The sequence below is a fragment of the Myodes glareolus genome, chromosome 18 (assembly GCF_982192425.1).
Source record: "Myodes glareolus chromosome 18, mMyoGla1.1, whole genome shotgun sequence".
Taxonomy (NCBI): domain Eukaryota; kingdom Metazoa; phylum Chordata; class Mammalia; order Rodentia; family Cricetidae; genus Myodes; species Myodes glareolus.
The window spans coordinates 20107024-20132801 of NC_142043.1; the positions used below are offsets into that span (position 1 = coordinate 20107024).

Consider the following 25778-nt stretch of genomic DNA (forward strand, 5'->3'; position numbering starts at 1 on the left):
ATTCTGTCCCAAGCATTCAAAGCTGATGCACAGCTGAAAGGTAGGATGTGACCATGATATAGGGATTATGTTCACAACCATCTAACCTCCTTTCAAGAGGGTTTTGATGATCTCTTCTTGGCCATGTGGGTACCAAGGATACAGGTGGTGTACAGAAATACCTGCAGACAAAATGCCCAGGTGCATTAAATGAATTGGAGAAAGACGTCTGCAGAAATGTCACTAAGCTGTTACCTCTACCAGTTCACCTTTTTCATGTTTGTTTTTTCTTCTGCGGAAGGCACCTGCCACTAGATTAAAGGTGTGATGTGGTTTGTTAAAGATAGCTGCATCTTAAGTTTAACAAATTAAGTACATCGGTAAAGAATGTTTTCCCAATTCAATTCATAGCTATAAGATCCTGGAATTGGTCTTGGCCCTAACTTTTGAGGGGGGCCTGTTATTAACTTACTCTTCAGTATAGTTCACAGAAGGAGGCAATTTCTGAATGTGAATGATAGATGGTTTGGGGTTGGCTGTACTACTTTACTTTCATAGTTGTTAGAAATTATTTACTGAGTTGGTACGATGGTCATAATTTTGTGCCCATTTACATGTACTTGACACTTGCAAAAGCCCATGAGAGAAGTACATTCCACATATAATGTGAAAATAACCCAAGACAGCATAACTGAGGAAGCGCAGCAGCAGCTGAAGGCAGAAGAGTCTGGTCCAGCACAGAGAACATCTACAGGACTTTCGGTGAGAAGGCAAAATCCAGGACATGGTGTCAATGTGACTTCCAAAGATAGCATCTTTTCAGCCTGAGCACGTTCCCACCATCTTTGGGACATACTTATATTAGTAATCACTATTTGTCTAGAATGCAGCTGTTTGTCCTGTTCCTTAACTGGGGGGCCCGGTCAACAGGAACACTCCCCAATGCCATCAGATTCTTCACAGCATCTCCCAGCTTACGTAGAGATTTCCACCTGCTTTAGCCCTTGCCTGCCAGGCACGAAAACCTCACAGGGAGTTTCTTGTGAAGTCTATCCTCACTGACACACAGACAGTTAAATCTGTCTGAATTCCATTCTTCAAGGTCTCCACTAACAGCATTGAAGAGATAACACATCAACGAAAATTTAGCAACGCAGGCATGACTTTGCACTTTTCTTCTAATCTCTCATAGAAACTTCTGGACTTTGGGCAATGTGGGTGCAGCTTTTTTCTTATTGGATTGTCTCCCTTTAACTGGGAAGGGCTTATTCAAATTAAGAAATAGCTTATAAAACAGCAAGAACTCTTTTTTTGCTGTGGAGTTCCTTAGAGTGAACAGCTTTATCACAAGGTAAGTACTGCATCAAATCAATTTTCCTAATACACACACCCATGCACACACACATGTACACACACAGACAGACACACAGGGACACACATAGACACACACACAAACAGACACAAACATGCACACACACAGAGGCACACAAAGACATACACACAAAGACAAACATAAACATATACACATAGGTACACACACAAACACACACACGCATGCACACACACACAAACAGACACACACATGCATACACACAGAGGCATACATGCACAGAAACAGATCCACACAGACACCCACATAAACACCCACACACAGATATGCACCCAAACAGCATCCCCCCACACACAACCTTTGGCACCTAGAAAATACTTCACAAGAAAACTTGTGTTTTGAACTTGCATTATGCAGGGTTATTGTGCTTCAGGACTTCCTAAGAATTGTTGATTTCATTTCTACTGAATGCAGTATTACAGAGGTGCAGAAATGAAGGATTTAGAAATTTGGGTTGTGAGAATTTATTTGTAAGAGACAAATTAGCTTCTTAAGGAAGAAACAGAGGGATAACAGTCCTCACAAACCAGCATTATATCCAGGAAAGAGAAACACGGCACTGATGCTAGAGTTGCTTTCTCTACAGAAGAAACCAGTGTGCACTTGGGGACTGTGATGCCGAGGCAGAATATAAGGACAAGGAGAATGAAATAGATGAGGAGCAAAATGAACTCCTTACCTTTGCTGGATGAGATTTTAGTCAAGGTCATGAATTATGTTTGCAGTGAAAACATTTGCCTTGATCACTGACAAGATTTGACTTGAATTCTATCTTATCTGCTTATAACCCAGTGGCATATGCTGCATAAAGCACATATCAGAGCAATCAAGAACCATGTACAGTCTATTTTACTATGGGGAAACACTATATAAAGGTAAGCATCTCTAAACATGCTGCCCAACTTTTTAATTCTTTGGACAGTTATAGCTACAAATTTAATGTAACTACATGTGGATAGCTATTGTTAAGACAGCTCTCTTCCCGCCCCCCCCGTCCGTCTGTCTATCTGTCTCTTTCTTTCTCTATCTTTCTATGTCTCTACCCATGCAAACACTTGGGTATATACAACTACCTTTTTCTTTTTTAGAAATAGTAACTGTACACTCCTTATATAAAGTAACTGAGTTCATCAAAATACTTGTAACTGAGCACGTCATTAAGCTTTGACTGTATTTATACCTGCTTCCCTCTCTTGCCCTCTCTCTTTTGCAAGTCTCCTCCCTTGCCCCAAATAGTTCTCCTTTTCCATCCACCTTCCTGTTTCTCTCTCTCTCTGCTCCCTCTTTCCCTCTCTTTTTTCTGCTTCCTTCTCCCCCGCCCTCCCTTTCTCCAATTTGATCTACTCTAAAACCATTTTTAGGCAATTGATTTTCAGAGTTTATTTTCTTTTCATTGTATGTACAAAGTATCTTGGCCATATCTACTCCCAGCTCCCTTTCTTACTCCCTCTTTTTAACTCCATCTACTATGTCCACATACATCTTCCTCCAGCTCCCAGGCATCTTCTTGCTTTACCACCCATTGAGTCCTATTAGTTTTGCCCAAATATTGATAGATATGGACCATTCACTGGGTCATGAGCAGCCTACCAAAGGTGACCCCCCAAAAGAGTGACTGTCACTTTCTCAGCAGTTCTCAGCTCTCAATATCTCTTCAATTAGGTATGGAATGCTAGGAGCCCCTTCTCTCTCATACTGCAACTTTCAACTGGATTGATTTTGTTCAAGTAACCATGATGGCCTCACACACTTTATCCTTCTGCTTCAACATCCCAAGTACTGGGGTTGCAGTCATGTACCACCACACACAGAAGCCAGTTGTCTTAACGGAATAAACAGAGTTCTGTTAGTTCTATGATGGGTATGATGACTGAGTTCCTTAAGCCTTCAAAGGAAAGTACTGAAGATCTTTACCAAACTTTCTTTCCCTGCAGTTCCCAAAAAGCTGTTCACAGAAAGGCATTCATGAACTGGAGGCTCCATTTTTCCTTCTTCAATATTGACATGGCTGAAGGACTCTGGGAAAATAGGCAGTAGGCCCTAGGAGAGCAGCATGGGGCTCAGGGAGGGCTCCAGGGTGGACCGGAGAAGTCTTGACCTGTAGCAGGAGAAAGTTGATGATCAAATGTTTTGAGATTGGGAGTGTATTGTTTCTCTCTGAACCTGCGGAAACCCCCTGTAAGTGGAGCACCAGGGAGCATTCCCACAGTGGTTGCAGACAGGGCAGTTAGTCCTCAGAACTGACTGTGACTGAGCATCATGTTCAGACCCCATCATTCAGTCTCTCTCATTTTCATTCTGTTGACTTTGTGAGGCTGAGCGGTAAGCTTCATTCTGGCAGTGAATTGACCTTTGGAAGGCCTTTCAAAGGCCTTTGGAAATGGATAGTGTTAGCGTGGAGAGCATTATGATGAAATACTACGGAATGTGATCCTCTATTAATGGCAATAGGATTAGTGAGCAAATTTGAATCACTTGGCTCTGTGTCCCCAACAATCAAATACCTGTAGCCAAGTGACCCCCACTCTCCCTTTTATCCTGTTAATTACCCCTAAAAGAACATGAAATATTCACATTCTACACTGTAAGAACGATGAAATTATTGCATTGTCGATGTTTTTATAACATGAAGGTTGGAGCTTAGTATTTTTCTATATAAGTGATATTTATAGTAGTTTGATATTTAAATTAAAGTGCACATACTTTAAAAAATACACCTCCTGGTAAGAACAAGGATATTGTTTCAAATTGCACAACATCAAAACTTTCCAACAAAAAAACGTAAGGTTTTCTGACAGTCTTTGAGTCTGTACGGGGAAAGGGAGTTTTCCCCAAGCCCAGCACTGGAGCCTCTGGTCTCAGTGACTCCTGGGTGTTTAGTTTACTCTCTTGACCTCATCGGCTCCATTTATCCCAGAATGCACTGCTCTTTTTCTCTGATTCTTTGCTGTGTTCTACCTTGAAGCCATCTGAAATGGGAGCATCAAATTCCCTTGATGGACTCAGCAGGATCCCTTATCCACGGATAATGACCAAATGAGCAGAGACACATGCATGCATCCCCCCACACAGTGCACACACAGCTAACTAAAAACACATCCACTTACTTAACCATTTCTTCACTCTCACAGTTCCTATCCTCTTCCACTTCTTTAAAAAGTGGATTTCATAACACACCTAATGATTTCCACCGTATTTTGAAAACCAATATCATAATTAATAAAATCTTTGGTTTTGAATAGAAGTGTCCATACTGGAAAAAGCACTTCCTTATTTGGCAGGCTGCCTTAGAAAATTGTCTCTACAGTCTTACACTGCAACTAAGTTTCAAAAGTCTCATTAGGTGATTTTTTTAAATTAGGATAAAATGAAGATGAGCTGATGAGGGTGTCCATTGTGGCAGACATGGACACCCCTGTACCTGGCTGTGTAGTCTGTAAAAGGAACTCAACAAGACCTCCTTTCTAGCTTTCACATAGAAATGTAGACATGAAGAAAAAAACCACATTCCAAAGAAGCAAGTAATATACGTCTCTGGGAAAAATATAACAGTTTTAGAGGACAATTGAGTTATTCTTAGCACACACTCCATGTGGTAAAACACATTTTCGAAGCCTGATCTCTTTTTTTGATCAAATGCAGTCTAACAGCCAAACGGCTGAACAGTGCCTGCTGCCCTGTTCATTGCTGCAAGCCATGTTCTAGGGTTTTAATGTGTTCAGTTGTGAGCCTTCTTTCATGAGAATACGGATCCTTCTTGGTTTTAATCTTCTCTATGAATTTTTACATTTACCAGTGATTATGAACAATGCACTGAAGTTATCTGACATCTAGTTTCCTTAACTGAATAATGAGAAATAGCCAGTTCATGTGGTCATGTGATTATTAAAGACGGTGTGTCAGAAAGGATCTGAGCTGGGCATGTAGCTCAGGAATATAGAGTTTGTCTAGTATATGCAAAACATGGGTTAGACCTTCACCTAGATGTGGAGGAGGAGGAAGAGAAGACAAAGAACAAGAGTGGGATGTAATGGGTGGGACCATTAGAAGGCAACAATGAACTGTAGTTTGCTGGTACTCTATTTGCCTCTTGGGTCCCACACATTATTATCCTCCAATCTGACAAATAAACCAGTTTTTAGAAAGTCACATTTTAACCAATGGAGACTCTAAACTGGTTTGGCACAATCAGAGGGTGGTTCTGGATGGGTAATGATTTTGATCAAGGGACATATTCCTTGAAAGTCTCCAACCCTGCCATGAGGAAGTCAGATATCTCTTCAGTGTAGCTGCTGCCCAAACACCCTGATAGGACAGACTTAAGAATAAGGTGTGTTTCATTCCTGTTTAGGAAAACCAAACAATTGCTGGCATGGCAGGGAAGCCAGTCCTTCACTACTTTGATGGCCGGGGCAGAATGGAGTCTATTCGGTGGCTCTTGGCTGCAGCTGGAGTAGAGGTAGGTTCTTAACTGAGTCATTTTAAGTTGAACCTGCAATTCATTTTTATCAAACATTTTCCTCATATGAGCCATCAAAGTATCTTCCTGGATGACCTAAATTAAAGCCTGCCAACTATTAAGTGGCCCACATATTTATCCTAATAAATTAATTGTTTTCATTAGCAATTAATTTCTCGGCAGTTAAGAGCACTTACTAGCCTATAGAATGGGAAAAGATCTTCACCAACCTCACAACAGACAGAGGGCTGATCTCCAAAAGAGACAAAGAACTCAAGAAATTTGTCATCAAAAGAACAAATAATCCAATAAAAAATGGGGTACAGACTTAAATAGAAAACTCTCAATAGATGAATCTAAAATGGCTGAAAGACACTTAAGGAAATACCACCAGAGAAATGCAAATCAAAACAACTCTGAAATTCCATCTTATACCTGTGAGACTGGCCAAGATCAAAAACACTGATGACAACAAAAACACTGATGAAGAGGATGTGGGGTAAAGGGAACACTCCTGTATTGCTGCTGGGAGTGCCGGCTGGTACAGTCACTTTGGATATCAGTATGGTGATTTCTCAGAAAATTAGGAAGCAACCTTCCTCAGGACGAAGTAATACCACTTTTGGGTATATATCCAAAGGATGCTCAATCGTGCCACAAGGACAAGTGCTCAACTATGTTCATAGCAACTTTGTTTGTCATAGCCAGAACCTGGAAACAATCTAAGTGCCCCTCAACTGAAGAATAGATAAGGAAAATGTGGTACATTTACACAATGGAGCACTACACAGCAGAAAAAAATAACGGCATTTTGAAATTTGCGGGCAAATGGATGGATCTTGAAAACATCACATTGAGTGAGGTAACCCAGACCCAGAAATGCAAATATAATATGGACTCACTCATAAGTGGCTTTTAGACATAAACAAAGAAAAAACAGTCTACAATTCACAATCCCAGAGAACCTAGACAACAAAGATGATCCTAGGAGACACATACATAGATCTAATCTATGTGGGAAGTAGAAAAAGACAAGATCTCCTGAGTAAATTGGGAGCATGGGAGAAGAGTAGAAGGAGAGAACAGAAGAAAGGAGGGGAGCAGAGAAAAATATATGGCTCAATCAAAACAATTTTTTAAAAATGGAAAAAAGAGCACTTGCGACTCTTCCAGAGTACCTGAGTTCAATTCCCTGCACTCACCTCACCCCTGTAACTCATAGTCCAAATCTGTGAGTTCTCCCAGCCTCTATGTACACAAATACACACGCACACACACACCAGAAATGAGAGAGAGAATGAAAATAAATTTTCAAAAATGCAAAAGAAGTCTAAGTAATTTATCAGTGCTGTACACACACATTAGCCTCAGTGTGATGTACACCTGGGCATTGGTGTCACCATCCTCCTCCTCCATATCTTGTCCTACTGGAAAATCCTGGGGCAGTGACATGCATGAATTGTTGTCCTCTATGAAGACATTGTCTTCTTCTAATCTAGAGCAGCTGTTGTGGTGTCTGCCTGAGGCTCATCTGAGGCGATGTCTCTCTGGCATGAGTTCTCTTGCCATTCCTAAAAGCAGCTATTGGAGCATGATCTTCCTTTCTGGAAATGAAAGGTTTTTCCATGTTGTGGTCCACATTTTCAACTTTAAATGACTGTTCCTGTGAAGGGTCCTAAATGTCCCACTACACTTCTACTTTTGTAATCTGTGACATTCACCATGCAGTGATGCTTCTGAAATTCTGCTATAACCTATGGAACTACCTTTGCACAGCTTATGGTCAACCCAAAGTGTTGTACAGGGCTTCAGAGTACATGAAATCTGAGATTTCCTTCAAGAGATTACAAAAGAAGAGGTGTATATGAAACTCTGTAACTTGAGCAGACAATTGTTGAATGTAAGTGAGGGGTACAATGAGGAACATAATAATTTTCTGTTATTTGTATCCATATCCAACATGACAATAATTAAAGGAGTGAGGCATACACTCTTTGGAACTGAATGTAATTACAATGCAAATACACACTCTGGAAGAGGAGTGGGCAGGAGACAACGTACAAACTTTCTGTTAACCACAGCTCTCATCGTAAAGGGAATCAGAGACACTTTGTTCTGGAGCCATTCCAGTGAACATTGCCAGGGAACACAGATTTAGGCTACTCTAAACTCCATGTTCTAAGATTGTCTTAGGGTTTCTATTACTGACTTACAGTTTCAGAATTTAATCTATTATCACCATGGTGGGACATCGAGGCATAGAGGCAGACATGGTGCTGGAGAAGGAGCTGAGAGTTCTTCATCTTGAACTGCAGACAATAGGAAGTAAACTGTCTACCACACTCGATGTACCTTGAGCATATGAGACCTCAAAGCCCACCCCCACAGTGACACACTTACTCCAACAAGGTCACACCTACTCCAATTAGGTGATACCACCTAATTGTGCCACTTCCTATGGGCCAAGCACTCAAATCCCTAGTCCACTGGGACCATACCTATCCAAACCACCACAAAGATGAAAATGACCAAAGATGACCACCACAAAAAAGCAGTTTCACTAGGTTTATAGTTTTACAGAACAAAAAAGATTGTAAATCAAGGCAAGTTTGAAAAGCATTGGTGGGCACACCATAGAGGCAGGGACAAAGTGATGAGGGGAGCAACTCTACAGGCCTAACAGAGTCTCTAATGACATTCTTTGCTCTCAGATTAGTGTCCTGATAAGTTAAAACCTACTAAGACATTTTTATCTATTACCACAAGATATTAAGTCTAAGTTAATAGCTTGTAAAAGGTTTTATATATTATCACAAGATACTAGTTCAAATACAAGGTAAGGCAAAGGATGTCTGTTCCACAATGCTAAAACTAGTTAGATAAAGTAATTAGATTCTGAACTTAACACAATTCCAATCTCCTCCCAATACTGAAATTCCAGTCTGCCTATCAGTCTCCACAGACATAGACTCCTTACAGGACTTTTTGTTCACAGCCAGATACAGCTTTGTTTGCTGAATTTTCATTCATGGTATATAGATGACATGGAATCAAGCTATTTATAGGGTTAAAAGACAGTGTTTCCAACTGTGTGAGCAGAAATCCAGTGGGGATCTCTGTGATTCAGTTGATCACTGCTTTCTGGAGCTGTCGCAAGGGAAAACCATCTCAGTGCAGCCCAGAGGGACCGCACAACTGGGTGAGAGTTTTTCTGAGAAGGAAGTCATAGAAACTGCCAAGAGGTCTTGTCCGTGGGAGGTAGTGGTCAGAAAGGCAGGGCTACAATATGAGCCCCGTGTTTCAGTTGGGTTTCTGCTACCTCCTCAGCGTCTAGCAAAGTGTTTACCAGGGCTCAGATTAGCACCCTTGCACAACCACTATGTGAATATATTGTCTGCAAGCCCTTATCCTGTTCCAAAGCAACGAAGAAACAAGGAGAAAACTGTACTGCTGTCACAGACTGTTTTCTTTGTACAAATGGTCAATCTGAAAGACCTCTGGAGCAGGGAGACTCTCACTCAAGTCTCGGGATAACACGACCCTCCAGGAACTCACTAGAGACTGTCCTTGCTGCAGTCACATGAGGTTTATTGACAGGACAGGAACCAGTGCACTGGGGCTGAAACTCATTTCCCATGCAGGGGTAGAGAATTCAACCCTTAGTAGCTGGAAGAAGGAGTATTTAAGGAAAGTAACCATCCAAAGGGGGTAGGGAGGGCCTCGTTGGAAAATTCCGAAAATACCAGTGGTAATCACAGGGTTAACTCCCTGTTTCTCAAGATTATAATCTATCTTTATCTTCAGCTAGTTCCTGAAACAGAGTCACTGAACCGGTTAATCTAGATTTTTGATTCTTCTCCCCTTGCTTAGATTTTTCGGGCTCTAATTTTTTTCTGCTAGAGGGGTCTGGATTTACCCAGGTCTTTCAAATCGTTCTCTCAAGTAACCAGATGGCAGCCTTGTGTTTCAAGTTTCCAAGCCTCTGGGCAGAGTGAGCTCAGTGCAGGAAGAGCAAGTGGCAGTGATGGCAGCTTCCCCTCCTGCCTTTCAGCGTGACAGAAGAGCCTGCTGAGCACAGGTCGCCCAGATCCTCTGGCAGTGATCTACTGTGCACACATGATGGTCGCTACAGCCCTACCCATCAGCAGCAACCTCACCATCAACATCACACTCCAGCCCCATCCCACCTTGCCCACCCTCATGGAGCTCTGAGTGTGATGCCATGTGATCATATAGATCCACAAGAAACTGATCCATGGAGTCTGCCAGATATCTTACAACCAGAAACTCCAGAAAAGTCAAAATGTCACTGAAAACAACACTACTGTATTACATAACAATACTTGCTTTCTGTGCAGCAAGAGAGGTACTGAGTTTTTTTAAAACAACCCACTATTCTTTTTTTTATTGTTTTTACTGAGCCATATTTTTTCTCTGCCTCCTGTCTTCCTCCCCCCTCTTTCTTCCCTTTTCCATGAGCCCCACGCTTCTAATTTGTTCAGGAGATCCTGTCTTTCTCTACTTCCCCTGTAGATTAGATCCATGTATGTCTCTCCTAGTGTCCTCTTTGTTGTCTAGGTTCTCTGGGATTCCCACTAGTCTTCTAAAGAAGAATACACTTCCTCTAAGTTACAAATGATCAAAGGAAGTCTTTCCTGTGTTGTTATACCGTCTCACTGTGAGCATGAGACATGACCACAAGTGGAAGAAAACATGTCAGCAATAGTTTCACGCCATGATGACTCTTTCCGTGGACGTTTGACTGAACTGTATAGTATTTCCCTTCCTCTGGCATTCTTATCCCCTATGCTTTAATCAGCTACATAGGTAGAGTACGGTGTCGAATACAAGAAGGAGAAGTGATGTGTTGTGACCACAACTCCTTTCTTAAAAGATCTGCTTTTAATTCCCACAAGCCCTGATAAGTGCACCTGTGTCCTTGACAAATAAAGATATATTTTCCTTTTCTCACATCATCTATGGATCAGAGCCATTAAAGCAAAAAGCCTGGAATGTAATAAAATTAATTAATTAAGATGTATTTATTCTTTCTGCATTCTAGTTTGAAGAAAAGTTTCTGAAAACTCGGGATGATCTGGAAAGGTTAAGAAATGGTAAGAACAAAGATCTGAATGTCCCTGAGAGGGTTTCCGGTGGAAGCTTTAATCACTAGACATTACCTATCTAAGTGTAGAAAATTAGCAGATAATAATTGATGGAAGGGTGGTAGATTGTATGTCATGCATCTCTGTGAGCATTTGAACCTGGAGGCTTTTCCATGTCTCACCCAGTCCTGCTGTTGCTTTTATGATAACCACTCTGAGGCTTAATATTAATTACAAACTTTTTGACCTATTAGCTCAGGCTTACTATAACTAGCTCTTATATCTAAATCGACCCATTTCTATTAATATGTATACTGTAATGAGGCCTGTGGATTACCAGTGATGCTCTGGCATATTGTTTCTTGGGTGGCTGGATGGCAACTCTCTCAATCCCACCTTCTTTCTCCCCATATTCAGTTTGGCTTTCCTGCCTAGCTATATTCTGCCCTGTCATAGGCCAAAACAGTTTTATTTATCAACCAATAAAAGTATACAGAAGGTCATCCCACATCACAGATCTGGTAAATATCTCAGTTAAAAGGGCTGAAACTCTGTATTTGCTGAAACCATCCATAAAGCCGTATGGATGACCTGTCTCTGTTCTTCCATGCTTGCTGCAGTTCGCTTGGGTTCCCACACAGCCTTCCATCCACATTAAATTCACTAGATGCCACAAGCAAATATGTCAGCCACTTATTCTGAGTTTTAATGGGTTTGACAAATGAATTACCTAGTAATACTGCTTTATAGGATTAACAGAAAGGTTATGCTGATTATGTGGAATACTGTGAGGGAGGATGCAAGAGAACAGGAAGAAGATCAACACAGGTGTGTGAGGGTTTCGGGTCTACCCAGCACATGCTGACCCTTGGTGTCGGTGAAAACACATAGGAAACCTACACAGAAGCAGCTTTATGACCTTTTCTTGATGTCATGAAATGTCAGAGACTCTGAGGCCCTCTTTTTATTTTCAGGGTACCAGCTAATGGTACAGTTATACCTCCTTCAACTTCATCCCAAAATACACATGAACATGAGTTAAATAGACCACCACATCCTGTGCAACAAATACAGAAGTACTGTCAATATGAAATAAAAACATCAATAAGATAAGATTCTAGAACTTAGACACTAAAGACACAGAAAACAAAAAAATGTAAATGCTATTCCATTGAAAAGTTAATTATCAAGTAATTAGTTTTAAAATTTTCTGTTCTTTCATCAGATACCTTTTGTTTTGAACTTTTAAATATGTCTGACCATGGATTAACGTGTGTGTGTGTGTGTGTGTGTGTGTGTGTGTGTCTGTCTCTGTTTGTCAGTCTGTCTGTCAGTCAGTCTGTCTGTCTGTGTGTTTATGTATACATGTATATAATATGCCCATAAACATCTTATACTTCTTTCTCTATGATTCATCTGATAGATGGGAGTTTGATGTTCCAACAAGCACCCATGGTAGAGATCGATGGAATGAAGCTGGTGCAGACCAGAGCCATTCTCAACTACATCGCCACCAAATACAACCTCTCTGGGAAGGACATGAAGGAGAGAGCTATGTATGATGCATTTACTCTAGAAAATATTTATGTTCTGTCTTGAATGAACAGAACCATGGCAAAGGAATCATGACACAATGCCTGGGTGTTTGGACATACACACACTGACATCACTTAAGAAGAAAGCTATGGAATTGAGGGAAGAATATGAGAGGAGATGAGGGAAGAATAGGAGGGGAGATGAGGGAAGAATAGGAGGGGTTGTGTGTGTCATGTGGGATAGGAGATGGTGGAGTCCGGTTTCCCTTTGTTTAGTCTTCAGAAGCAACATTCTAGCCAATAGTTTTACACAAAGAAAAATTCTTTGTGTAGTGGTGTAGTATTTGTGTTTTAATAAATAAATCTTGCCTGAAGACCAGAGGCAAAATTAAATCTCCCAGAGATCAGGTAATGGGGATGTACACCTTTAATCACAGGAGTTGTGAGACAGAGGCAGATGAATCTCTGTGAGTTCACGGCCACCCTGGACTACACAGGATCAATGCAGAAACAAATCTAGGTGGTGGTGGCCTACACCTTTAATCCACTACTAGAGGTAATAAAAAATGTGAGTAGAAAGAGAGAGAGAGGCTTAGGCTGCTTAGTTTCCAGCCACCCAGCCTTGGTAGAGGTAAGACTTCCCCAGTGATTTGACTGCTTTACTTTTCTTGTTTTTGCATTGAAACCCAATATCTGACTCTGGATCTTTCTTATTCATGCTATGTCTTTGAGTAGAAGTAAAGAGAAGGATCCAAAGAGCTGATTTTCCAGTTATGACAATTACAGTCATGATCCTGGGTTATCATGTGAATCTACATACGCTCAGGCTGATTGTGGCTCATAGAGTCTGGTACAGGGACACCATGGTTGCATGAAGCTTTTTCTGGTATGGCTGTTCTGAGCTGTCAAGACTGATGGAGAGGGCTCCTCTTTCTTGTGTTAGAATCACACCATTTACACCAAATCTTCTGTGGAACTGTGGGTTTTTCTCTAAAAGTGAAGCATCAAGTCCCCAATAATTCAGAAGTTTCATTAGCAGATAAACACACAAGAGCAATAAAAACACATCCTTTGAAGTGATTGTTCATAGATGTGTTATTTTTGTTCAAGAAGTACAATGTTCAAAAAGTAGAAAATGAGTCAAATTTTAACAGAAGAATCAATGACGAGAAGAGCATTGCTTACTAGCCCTTGAGGTCATTCAGAATGGAAAGTTACTGGAGGTGGTGCAATTGGCTTTATCTCAGCACTCAGTGTCAAAGGCAGGAGAATTCTGTGTGTTTAAGGTCAGTCTGTCCACATAGTCTACAGGCCAGTCAAGCAGCATAAAGAGATCCTGTCTCCAAACAACGTTCTAAAACAGTAGATAATCAGCAATAAAAATCTATTATTATGGGCTCCATATCCCCATTAGAGGAGAGCTATTTTACCATTGCCTCTTATGTTTTTCAAGTATAAGAGCTGAGGCAAGAGGGATGTGGAAGGACATATGTCTGTTTTTCAGCATTGATATGTATACTGAAGGTGTGATGGATCTGGATGAAATGGTTCTCTGTCATCCTTACATTCCCAAAGAGGAGAAGGAGGGAAACCTTGCCAAGATCAAGGATAAGGCAAGAAACCGCTACTTCCCTGCCTATGAGAAGGTGAGTGCAAGTTGTTTGACCTTTAGAGCATTCAGAGGGTCTATTCGTCCTCAGGGGACATCTGAGCAGCAAACATAGCTGCAGCAAAAATGCCTGCTTTCTGTCTGTGTGTTCAACGGCAGGTGGGGATGCGAACTCTCCGATGTCTCCCTTGTTAGGAGAAATAATGCTATTCATGAACCCTTAACCTGGAGGATCTATTCTCCCCTCAATGTCCTAATTACTAACGGCATCATTCTGTTGGCTAGAGTTCTTACCATCTTGATTTTGGGGAGAAACAGATCTGCAGTAACAAAGGAGAAAAGATGAAAAGAGTCTGTGTGTCCTTGGGTTGCTGGTCTTCACTCCCAAAATGCACTTCATTGTTGTCAATTCAGCACCCAAGCACTCCAGGCATTGTGTAAAGGAGGAATATAAAGAGCTATTGACATAGTTAGAGCAAATAGCAGGCTTCATGTTCCCACAAATTGCTACTTTGCTGTGACTCACCATAGAATTTTTCTAACAGATTTCACAGTCACATTTAGAACTTGGACTATGTAAGCATCTGAGCCACACTAGTGGATGGACCTGACTGAACAGAACTCTGGAATTTTGACTCAGGAGCATCAAACTGAGAGTAACACATCAGAAAATATTCTTCTACCCCAAGTATAGGGAGACCTGAAATAGGTTTCCATTAGGAGACTATCGTACTGCTTCAGGATGGATGCAGAGAGGCTACACAATCTTGACAAAGCCACGGATGAGAAGAGACAGAGAGGAAATGTGAAGAAAAACTGATTGCCAGAATTAGCAACATATCTCTCGGATTTGTTAAGAGAAAGTTGCATAAGAATAAGGGAATTAAGGGAATTAAGTTCTATTTTCATATCCATGTGTACGTGTGTTTGTTGTATGTGTGCCAGTTCCAGATGAAGAGGCCATGTCTCAGAAACATACTATGTCAGGCCAAACCAAACAAGGAGAAATGTCTAAATATGTCAGTGTGGCTGGAGCCTTGCAGACCGAAGAAGCACTTGGCTTCAGAAGGTCATTTACCTCTACCTCACTGCCCACGGCATTTCTCCTTCATTTCTCCTTTATTCTGCAGGTTTCAGCAATGCTGAGATTTCAGCAAATAGCTCATATTGTACTCATTTGTTCTGTAATAGCTTACTTAGCAATAGATTATTCTTCCTTTGTTCATTCAACAAATCTGAATTCATTGATGTGTATTGGATCCAGGGAGCAGATAATAATATAGATGCCCATTTCCTCAGTTTCTCCCTCTTGGCCCTTAGAATCTGACAGATTAGGATTTATCTTGTGAAGAGAAGCTCTCTGTTCATTATAGCTTGTCCCCTATACTGTGAAAACAAACCCCTTGAATATCAATAAGACATGTAAATTACAGTATCATTTGGTTCTTTTACCAAGAAGTCATTCAAATTTCTATAGGTATATATTATATGATATGTATTTGATAACATTATTTTAATTGGTAGTGCTATGGTGAACTTTCTATTCTTTATTATTTTTAATTAATTAATTTATTTATTAAAAATTTCCACCTCCTCCCTGCCTCCCTTTTCCCTCCCCATATCCATTTCTCCCTCCCTCTCTAGTTCTAAGAGCAGTCAGGGTTCCCTGCCCCGTGGGAAGTCCAAGGACCTCCCACCTCCATCCAGGTCTACAAAGATGAGCATCCAAACAAACCAGGCTCCCACAAAGTAAGTCCATGCAGTAGAATCAAAAGCCAGGGCCTTTGTCCTTGGCTTCTCAGTCAGCCTTCATTGTCAGCCACATTCAGAGTGCCCAATTTGATCACATGCTCCATCACTCCCAGTCCAGCTGGCCTTGGTGAGCTCCCATTAGATCAGTCCCACTGTCTTAGTGGGTGGACACACCACTCATAGTTCTGACTTCCTTGCTCATGCTCTCCCTCCTACTACTCCTCATTTGGACCTTGGGAGCTCAGTCCAGTGCTCCAATGTGGGTCTCTGTCTCTATCTCCATCCATTGCCAGATGAAGGTTCTATGGTAATATGCAAAATATTCATCAGTGTGGCTATGGGACAAGGCCAGTTCAGGCACCCTCTCCTCTGCTGCCAAAGGAACAATCTGGGGATCTCTCCTTGGACCTGGGAACCCCTCTAGAATCAAGTCTCTTGCAAACCCTAAAATGGCTCCCTTAATTAAGATATTTATTTTCCTGCTGTCATATCCACCCTTCCTCCATCTCACCCATCCCATTCCCCTGAACTTTCCTGAACCCTTGCCTTCTCCCTTCTCTCTATCCATCTCCCCTTACGTCCACCCCCTCATACCCTCATGCACCCAAGTTTTGCCTGGCAAACTTGTCTACTTCCAAAATCCAGGAGGATAACTATATGATTTTCTTTATGTTCACCTTCTTATATAGCTTCTCTAGGATCACAAATTTTAGGCTCAATGACCTTTAACTATGGCTAGAATCCACTTATCAGTGAGTACATACCATATTCCTCTTTTTGGGTCTGGGTTACCTCACTCAGTAAAGCGTTTTCTATTTCCATCCATTTGCATGCAAAATTCAAGACGTCATTGTTTTTTACCACTGAGTAAAACTCCAATGTGTATATGTTCCACACCTTCTTTAACCATTCTTCTATTGAGGGGCATCTAGGTTGTTTCCAGGTTCTGGCTATTACAATTAGTGTTCCTATGAACATAGTTGAATAAATGCTGTTGCAGTATGATAGGGCATCTCTTGGGGACATTCCCAAGAGTGGAATTGTTGGGTCCTGGGGAGGTTGACTCCCAGTTTCTTGAGAAACCGCCACACTGATTTCCAAAGTGACTGCCCAATTTGCATTCTCACCACCAACTCTACCTTGGTTACAGTTACCCCAAGATATTTTATCCTATTTGTGGCTATCATGAAAGGTGATGCTTCTCTGATTTCCCTCTCTTCTTCTTTATCTTTTGTGTATAAGAGGGTGACTGATTTTTTGGAGTTGATCTTGTATCCTGCCACATTACCAAAGGTGTTTATCATCTGTAGGAGTTCTTTGGTAGAGTTTTTGGGGTCGCTAATGTACACAATCAGATCATCTGCAAATAATGAACTTTTAACTTCTTCCTTTCCAATTCGAATCCCCTTGATCCCCTTATGTTGTCTTATTGCTATTGCTAGAACTTCAAGCACTATATTGAAGAAGTATGGAGAGAATGGACAGCCTTGTCGTGTTCCTGATTTTAGTGGAATTGTTTTGAGTTTCTCTCCATTTAATTTGATGCTAACTGTCAGCTTGCTGTAAAGAGCTTTTATTTTATTTAGGTATGAACCTTGTATCCCTAATCTCTCCAACACCTTTATCATAGAGGGGTGTTGAATTTTGTCAAATGCTTTTTCAGCATCCAATGAAATGATCATATGGTTTTTTTTCTTTCAGTTTATTTATATGATGGATTACATTGATAGATTTGCATATGTTGGACCAGCCCTGCATCTCTGGGATGAAACCTACGTATTCTTAACGGATAATTTTTCTAATGTGTTCTTGGATTCGGTTTGCCAGTATTTTGTTGAGAATTTTCGCGTCGATGTTCATGAGTGAGATTGGCCTGTAATTCTCTTTCTTGGTTGTGTATTTGTGTGGTTTTGGTATCAGTGTAACTGTAGCTTCATCAAAAGAATTTGGCAATGACTCTTTTGTTTCTATATTGTGAAATACATTAAGGAGTATAGGTATTAGCTCTTCCTGGAAGTTCTGATAGAACTCTGCTTGAAACCATCTGATCCAGGGATTTTTTGGTAGGGAGGTGTCTGACGACAGCTTCTATTTCCTCACGGCTAACAGGTCTATTTAGATTGTTCACCTGGTCTTGGTTCAACTTTAGTATATGGTACTTATCTAAAAAAATGTCCATTTCTTTTATATTTTCCAATTTTGTGGCATACGGGCTTTTGTAGTAAGATCTAATGATTCTCTGAATTTCCTCTGTGTCTGTGGTTATGTCCCCCTTTTCATTTCTGATCTTATTAATTTGCGTGTTCTTTCTCTGCCATTTGATTAGTTTGGCTAGGGGTTTGTCAATCTTGTTGCTTTTCTCCAAGAACCATCTTTTTGTTTCATTGATTCTTTGGATTGTTTTCTGTGTTTCTATTTTGTTGATTTCAGCCCTCAGTTTGATTATTTCTAGTCTTCTACTCCTCCTGGGTGAGTCTGCTTCTTTTTTTTCCAGAGCTTTCAGGTGTGCTGTTCAGTCTCCAAAGTGTATTTTCTCCATTGTCTTTAATTTAGCACTTAGTGCTATGAACTTTCCTCTTAGCACTGCTTTCATAGTGTCCCATAGGTTTGAGTAGGTTGTGTCTTTATTTTCATTAAATTCAAGGAAGACTTTAATTTCTTTCTTTATTTCTTCCTTGACCCAGGGGTGATTCAGTAGTTGACTGTTCAGCTTCCAAGAGTTTGTAGGCTTTCTGGGGGTAGCATTGTTGTTGAATTCTAACTTTAATCCATGGTGATCCGACAAGACACAGGTGTTTACCAATATTTTTTTTTTGTATCTGTAGAAGTTTGCTTTGTTACCGAGTATGTGGTCAATTTTCGAGAAGTTTCCATGAGCTGCAGCGAAGAAGGTGTATTCTTTCCTATTTGGGTGGAATGTTCTATAGATGTCTGTTATGTCCATTTGATTCATTACCTATATTAATTCTCTTATTTCTCTGTTAGGTTTCTGTCTGATTGACCTGTCCATTGTTGAGAGAGGTGTGTTGAATTCTCCTACTATTAGTATGTGTGGTTTGATGGCTGCCTTGAGTCCTAGAAGTGTTTCTTTTACATAAGTGGGTGCTTTTATATTAGGGGCATAGATATTCAGGATTGAGACTTCCTCCTGATGAATTGTTCCTGTTATGAATATAAAATGTTCATCTCTATCTCTTGTGATTGGTTTTAGTTCGAAGTCAATTTTGTTAGAAATTAGAATGGCCACACCTACTTGTTTCTTAGGTCCTTTTGCTTGAAAAACCTTTTCCCAACCCTTTACTCTGAGTAGATGTCTGTCTTTGTGGTTGAGATGTGTTTCTTGTAACCAGCAGAATGTTGGATCCTGTTTTTGTATCCAATCTTTTAGTCTGTGCCTTTTTATAGGTGAATTGATTCCATTGATATTAAGTGATATTAATGACCAGTGGTTGTTGAATCCGTTTTTTTTTTTTAAATTTTTTTTGTGTGTAGTAGAGTTTGTGTGTTTCCCTTCTTTGAGTTGTGCTTGTGAAGGGTCGCTAGATGTCTGAATTATTGTAGGCAGTGTTGGCAATGTTAGATTCCTTGGATTGTGATTTTCCTTCTATTACTTTCTGTAAGGCTGGATTTGTGGCTACGTATTGTTTAAATTTGTTTTTATCCTGAAATATTTTGTTTTCTACATTGATAGTGAATGAGAGCTTGACTGGGTATAGTAGTCTGCGCTTGCATCCATGGTCTCTTAGTTTCTGCCGTACCTCTATCCAGGACCTGGCTTTCATGGTTTCTGTAGAGAAGTCCTTTGTAAGTCTGATAGGTTTACCTTTAGAAGTTTCTTGATCTTTTTCCTTTGCAGCTCTTAATATTGTTTCTTTAATCTATATGTTTTGTGTTTTGAATATTATATTGCAAGCGGATTTTTTTGATCCAGTCTATTCTGTGTTCTGTATGCTTCTTGAAACTTCATAGGACTATCGTTCTTTAGGTTGGGAAAGTTTTCTTCTATAATTTTGTTGAATATATTTTCTGGGCCTTTGATCTGCAATTCTTCTCCTTCTTCTATCCCTTTATTCTTAGGTTTGGACTTTTTATTGTGTCCCAGATTTCTTGAATGTTTTGTGGTGAGTATTTGTTGGATTTGCTGTTTTCTTTGATCAGAGCATTTATTTTCTCTATGGCATCTTCAGAATCTGAGATTTGTTCTTCTATCTCTTGTATTCTATTGGTTATGCTTGTTTCTGTAGTCTCTGTTTGTTTACCTAGATTTTCCATATCCAGCCAGCCCTTGGTTTGTGTTTTCTTCATTGTCTCCATTTCAGTTTTCAATTCTTGAACTGTTTCAAGAATAACTGTTCATTACCTGTTTGATTGTTTTTTCGTGGTTTCCCAGGGTACCATTTACGGATTTACTCATTTCTTCAAACTTTTTGTTATACTTCTCTTCCATTTCCTTAAGGGAGTTACTCATATCCTGTTTAAGGGATTCTATCACTTTTATAATGTCACTTTTTTCCACTTCTTCTGGAATAGAGTGTTCAAGTTCTTCTGTTGTAAGATCATTGGGTTCTTGTGTTTTCATGTTGTTTTTCAGATTGTTGGAGGAAATCTTGCTTTGATGCCTGCCCATCTCTTCCTTTAAATGCTCTCCAATGAATCCTCTGGTACAGCATCAGGTTAACTTGTTGGCCAGGGACCTCGCTGACAAAAGGCATACCTTGCTGCAGGCTGGCTATTGAAACAAAGGAACTCCCCCCTGCCTGGTTGCACTTACCACCCAGTCCCAGCACCCAAACAGGCTGAGCTGGGGGATTTTATTGCCCCAAGGAAGGGAGAAAGAAGGGAAGGCGTTCCTGGGTGAAAGCTGGGGTGGGATAGGAGGAGAGAGGGCATAACAGGGTGGAGCAGCCCCTGCAGAATGACCAGGGAGTTAAGGGGATCGGGGAGTGTCTATGCTCAGTTTCCAGGCTTCTGCTGTGGGTCAGGAACACATTTACCTTTCTGACGGATCTTCTGCTACAGAGTCAGTGCCCCTTGCTGGCTAGGGATCTCGCTGACAAAAGGCCTACCTTGCTGCCAGCAGACCTTCTGAAGGATCTTTTGCTACAGGATCAGTGCCCCTTGTAGGCCAGGGATCACGCTGACAAAAGCTCTATTCTTTATTCATTGTAACTTTAACATTGAAGGATTATTTTATGAAATATTGCATGTTACTCAAATAATTTTTATAAAGACTTTCATTCATCTATAAATGTAGAGATAGGCAAGGTGATGAAAGCCTGTAAGCCAAGGTCAAGACGTAGAAGATGGAGGATCAGTTCAAGACTAGGTTAAGAACAAAGTGAGTTTGAGGCCAGCCTGGGCTACACGAAACCCTATCTTCAAAATAGGAAAAGAGGAAGGAAGGAAGGAAGGAAGGATGGAAGAAAGGAAGGAAGGAAGACTAGTTAGTTAGATTAAAGAAAACACAAATACATGGATATCATCTACATGATGCTGAATTCAGCATCCTGTGGTGCTGGTTTTCTTGTATGTGTTCATTCTTTTCCTATCCCACCCACACACTCTTCTTTCCACCGTAGTATTTTTTCCCTAGCATTCTCAAATTAATTGGCAACACACACGCAGTGGACTCTTTGTTGCTTCAGCACTGCAGAAGGAGGATGCCTAGTATAAAGAACCTGAGCTAGTGTTGCGAAGGAGAAAAGGATCAAACTTACTCTTGATGCCGTAGATGTAAGGATACTGGGAGAGCAGAACAAAAAGGAATGTAGTCACTGAAGCAGTCGGCTCAGGTGTGAAGTGCGTATTCACACAGGTGACACTACTTCCCACTAAGAGACTGCAGAGTACAGTCAGGGGACACCCTCAAATGTCAGAGCTTCATCCCTTTAAAGGGGAGGCAGGAAGAAATAGTGAGGCTGGAACAGAAAGTTTCGAACATGTATGAAAAGCAGTGACGACCAGATGGCAAAATAATGGGTGAAACTCTGCTTCTTGAATTTGTTCGTGAGTCAGAACTGACAGAAAAGTGTGGGGTTCCGTACACACATGAAAAGGCTGGAGAAGGGAATTTGGTTTGAAATCCTCAGAAGAAGCCATAGAGGCCCCATTCTGATGGCTGTTAGTCTTCAAGATCTAAAGAACATCTTGAATCCCACAGGTGTTAAAGAGCCATGGACAAGATTATCTCGTTGGCAACAGGCTGAGCAGTGTGGATATTTACCTGGTTAAACTTCTCTACCATGTGGAAGAGCTGGACCCCAGTGCTTTGACCAACTTCCCTCTGCTGAAGGTGCTCTATTTCAAACACTCTGAGGGGCAGCCCAGACCTTATCTTGTGGGATACAATAGTTTGACCCAACTTCTAGTATCCTCATGCCTTCACAGCTACCCCTTGCCCCCAGTTATACCTACAAAATGAGATTTTAGACCCTAGGTATCTCAGAAAGGACACTTTGTCTTGCATGATGAAAAGAGCTTAAGGCTTCGCGCTCTCTCCTCAAAACCTAGTCCAGCTTGGTTTTGACCCTGGTTTCAACAAGATTCTCTTCATCATTGCTGTAGCCTTGTCCTTCCACACTAAGCCTATCTGGGGAGGTCTTTTCAAACTTCTATGTTATCAAACCTTGCATTTCTTTCTACAGTGGCCTCCCTCACTGACATATTTCCACAATCCAAAAACTTTCCCTCTGTGTGTGTGTGCGCGCATGTGTGTGCATGAGTTGTATACATGTGTTCATCTGGTGTGTATGAATGTTCTTATGCATATGGAAGACAGGGGTATACATAGCCTTCTTGGACACTCTCCATCATGTCTTTTGTGGGAGCCCACGTGGGACCCAGCTTCTAGCTGGAGTCATTACTGACTTAAAGAAGTCATTTGAGTTCAAGTTTGCTCACCTGCCTGTATCATTCAGAGCTGTGAGAAAGTTCTGATTAAGCCCATAAGAAACAGCATTTTAGTCTAGATAAAAGGACATATTATCTATTAAGAGAACACATTATCTATTAAGATTTGGGCTATGTATGCCAGTTGGAAGCACTCCTTCTTAGAGATTAGAATGTACTTAGCTGAATGAGATAATGCACCTACTTGAGCTTCCTCTCAAGGACAGTGTGGGGAGGTGGGTAGCTGACTGGACTGCCCTTTGTTCTGCCCTTTGCCCGTTACTAGTAATTTGTTAGCGGAGAAATAATCTTGGTGCTGCTTGGCATTTACCTTCAATTCTCCCAGTCTATCCTATGTTTCTATCTTTATTTCTCTTAATCTGCCATTTCCTGTAACCTCGCACCCGCTCTCAGGTACCCATTGCTGATCCCTGCCCGAAGGGGCTCTGACAATATTTTGAGCAGTCAGCCACTGAGCCAGGAGCTCATCTATTCAGCTAGGCTGGCTGATCAATGAATTTCAGAGCTGTCTTCTCCACCCTCTGCACTACAGCCCTGGGGCAAAGACACACACAATTGTCCTTTCTTCATGTGGGTTCTGGGCATCCAAAATCACATCCTTATGCTTGCATAGCAGGACTTTACCCCCTGAGCCATCCTGCAGCTCCCTTACTGGCTTTATTTGACTTTGTTTTGTGTGGTGCTAGTGATTAACCCTTGCGTCCACCAGACAAGGGCTGTACTAGTGGGCTCTCCTGCCAGCCCCCAACAATCCCACTTCTCTTCCTCAATGCGACAGCTGGTTGTGACTGGACTCAGGTTTTCCGTTCTATTTTCTGCCACTGTTCCGGACCCTATTGACCCAGATCTTCGTTTTATCTATTTGGGTCTGTCTAGGTATCAACAACATCTGGGAAATAAACTGTTCATTCTTAAATTGTAGAGAAGTGTCGATTCTACAGATTAAAGTCCAAAGATGAGAGCGCTGGGAGCAGAATAAGTCTTTAAGATGTATGGAGGACAGCTCCATTTTTCCCTCTCAACTTCATCCTGAGTATCTGCCTCCGACCTCCACCTGCTGCTGATGGAGGGAATCAGTTGGTCTTTAGACTGGCAGGGGTGCAGGACTGCACATGTAATAATAGCTTTTTCTTCAGCTTCTCTCTGAGGCTCTGATTTGTTTCTTACAGGCACTGAGAACCAGAGTCAGCAACCTCCCTAATGTGAAGAAGTTTCTTCAGCCTGGCAGCCCGAGGAAGCCTTTGGAGGATGAGAAATGCGTAGAAACAGCAATGAAGATTTTCCATTAAATCAGGCAAACACGATGTGTAACAGCCCCAAGGCCAACCTTCTAAAGCTTTGCAACAATGAAGTGTTTTGATTAAATGTTGATCCTGCTTATTGTGAGGCCAGCAAGTTTTCTGAGATTTGTGCATTTTGCTATTTGGTTGTAATCAAAATTGAAATCATGATCACTTCCGGGAATATTTCTTTGAATTTCAATAAAATAGAACAAACTTCTTAGACTCTGGAGTATTCAAATATCACCATGAAATAGTTGTCATATCTTTGTCAAGCACAAGTAAGTAGAAACCTTCATGTCAAACCTTGACTCATACAGATATAATCTTTCCTGATGATTAGTGTCCTTTCTGTCCAAATACACGCCTGCATGCACATCCTCACATGGTGAAGGACTGTTTCCTTCAAATATTAGCCTTTTTCTTATTCATGTTCTCAAATAGTATATTTATGTTCAATATAGAGCATTCATTTTTCCTCGGTCTTCATGAATAATGGATAGAGCAAATATAATTATGTCCCTAGCCCCAGAAGATCAAATTATTGTAGTAATTGTAATAAATGTTGTAACGAAAAAAATCATTCAAGCTTCCGTTTCAGAAACCAAAAACCTTCCCCTTTCCCTGTGTGTTAGTTTATTGCTGCTGTGAAGACACTCTAGAGGGACAAGTCAATAGGAGGAAAGATTGACTTTTGTTCCCAGTCAAGGTCTTCACTGTATGGTCAGCTGGGATTTGTCTTTCTGTGTTTAAAACAGCTGATGTGTATTGTATGCTCAGTGTGTGCCAGGGAGTATTCTGGAGCTTGAATTCATTTTTTTAAGTAGCCAGAAGAGCGAGACATTTATAGTTTCCTTTTGTGAAAATGGAGAGATGGGATTACAGAGCAATTGAGGATGCACCTGATTTTACCCAGCCTGTAAGCCATGGGATCAGCTTGATGACCAGGTATGTGGTCCAGCGTGGCTCATCCCTACATAGTGCTAGGGAGGATTCAGTGTGCACTGTGCATGGGGCAGAAAAGTGTGTGTCACCAGGTGGATGATGTACTGAGTTCACAGTTGTGAGGCCATTCAGGAGATGAATTCATGATAGAGAATTCTGAAGCACATCTCTTCCTCTGCCTGTTCACCTTGTTCAGCCCAATGACTCAATTCTCAGGGATGCTTTGACATAGTTTCCAACAATAAGACGTCCTTGGCTTTGAAATCTTTGCTCTGTGTGGTTTGGACTTTGCTTGCCCTCTCTGTGTCTGTTTCCTCACTTGGAACATACATGGTAGCACTTCCCTCCCAAGTTCACACAGTGATTGACTGGGATGGTGTGGAATCAAATGCTAGTCACTCAGAATTGTATTTCCCACTGCCCTTTTAAATGTTTCTTTTTAATTTTTTCCATTTGTTTATTTGTTTAATTTTTAAAAGTTTAATTAGTTCTATATCCCCCACCCCCACAGAAGGATTCATGCAGCACTGGATGGCCTAGAACTCATGGTGTAGTTCAGGCTGGCTTCAAACTCACATAGATCCTGACTGAAATTGAAGACATTGCCACTATGCCCCAACCAGTGCCTTCAACACACAGTGTGTGTGTGTGTGTGTGTGTGTGTGTGTCTGTGTGTTTGAGTGTGTGTGTGTATCTGTGTTTGTGTACGTATGTGTCTGTGTGTCTCTGTGTGTGCGCATGTGTATCTGTGTGTGTGTGTGTGAACGTGTCTGTGTGTGTGTCTGTGCATGTGCTTACACATTTCTTTCTTTTAT

The 25778-nt window shown here is 41.1% G+C and overlaps 1 protein-coding gene across 4 annotated transcripts; it reads left to right on the top strand.

The window, feature by feature from the left end:
• Positions 1–1185: 1185 nt before the first annotated feature.
• LOC148119095 (glutathione S-transferase alpha-3) lies at positions 1186–24241 on the top strand. Of its 4 annotated transcripts, XM_087898017.1 has the most exons (8): positions 1277–1330; positions 2162–2244; positions 5721–5828; positions 10891–10942; positions 12357–12489; positions 13973–14114; positions 21990–22121; positions 23908–24241. In XM_087898017.1, the coding sequence occupies exons 2-8, from the start codon at positions 2224–2226 to the stop codon at positions 24025–24027; spliced, it is 708 nt and encodes a 235-aa protein (XP_087754143.1). In that variant the 5' UTR covers positions 1277–1330; positions 2162–2223; the 3' UTR covers positions 24028–24241. The 4 variants fall into 4 exon arrangements, with proteins under 4 accessions (XP_087754145.1, XP_087754147.1, XP_087754143.1 ...); XM_087898019.1 differs by lacking the exon at positions 2162–2244 and having other exon boundaries at positions 1186–1330; XM_087898021.1 differs by lacking the exon at positions 21990–22121 and having other exon boundaries at positions 1276–1330.
• Positions 24242–25778: the final 1537 nt, after the last annotated feature.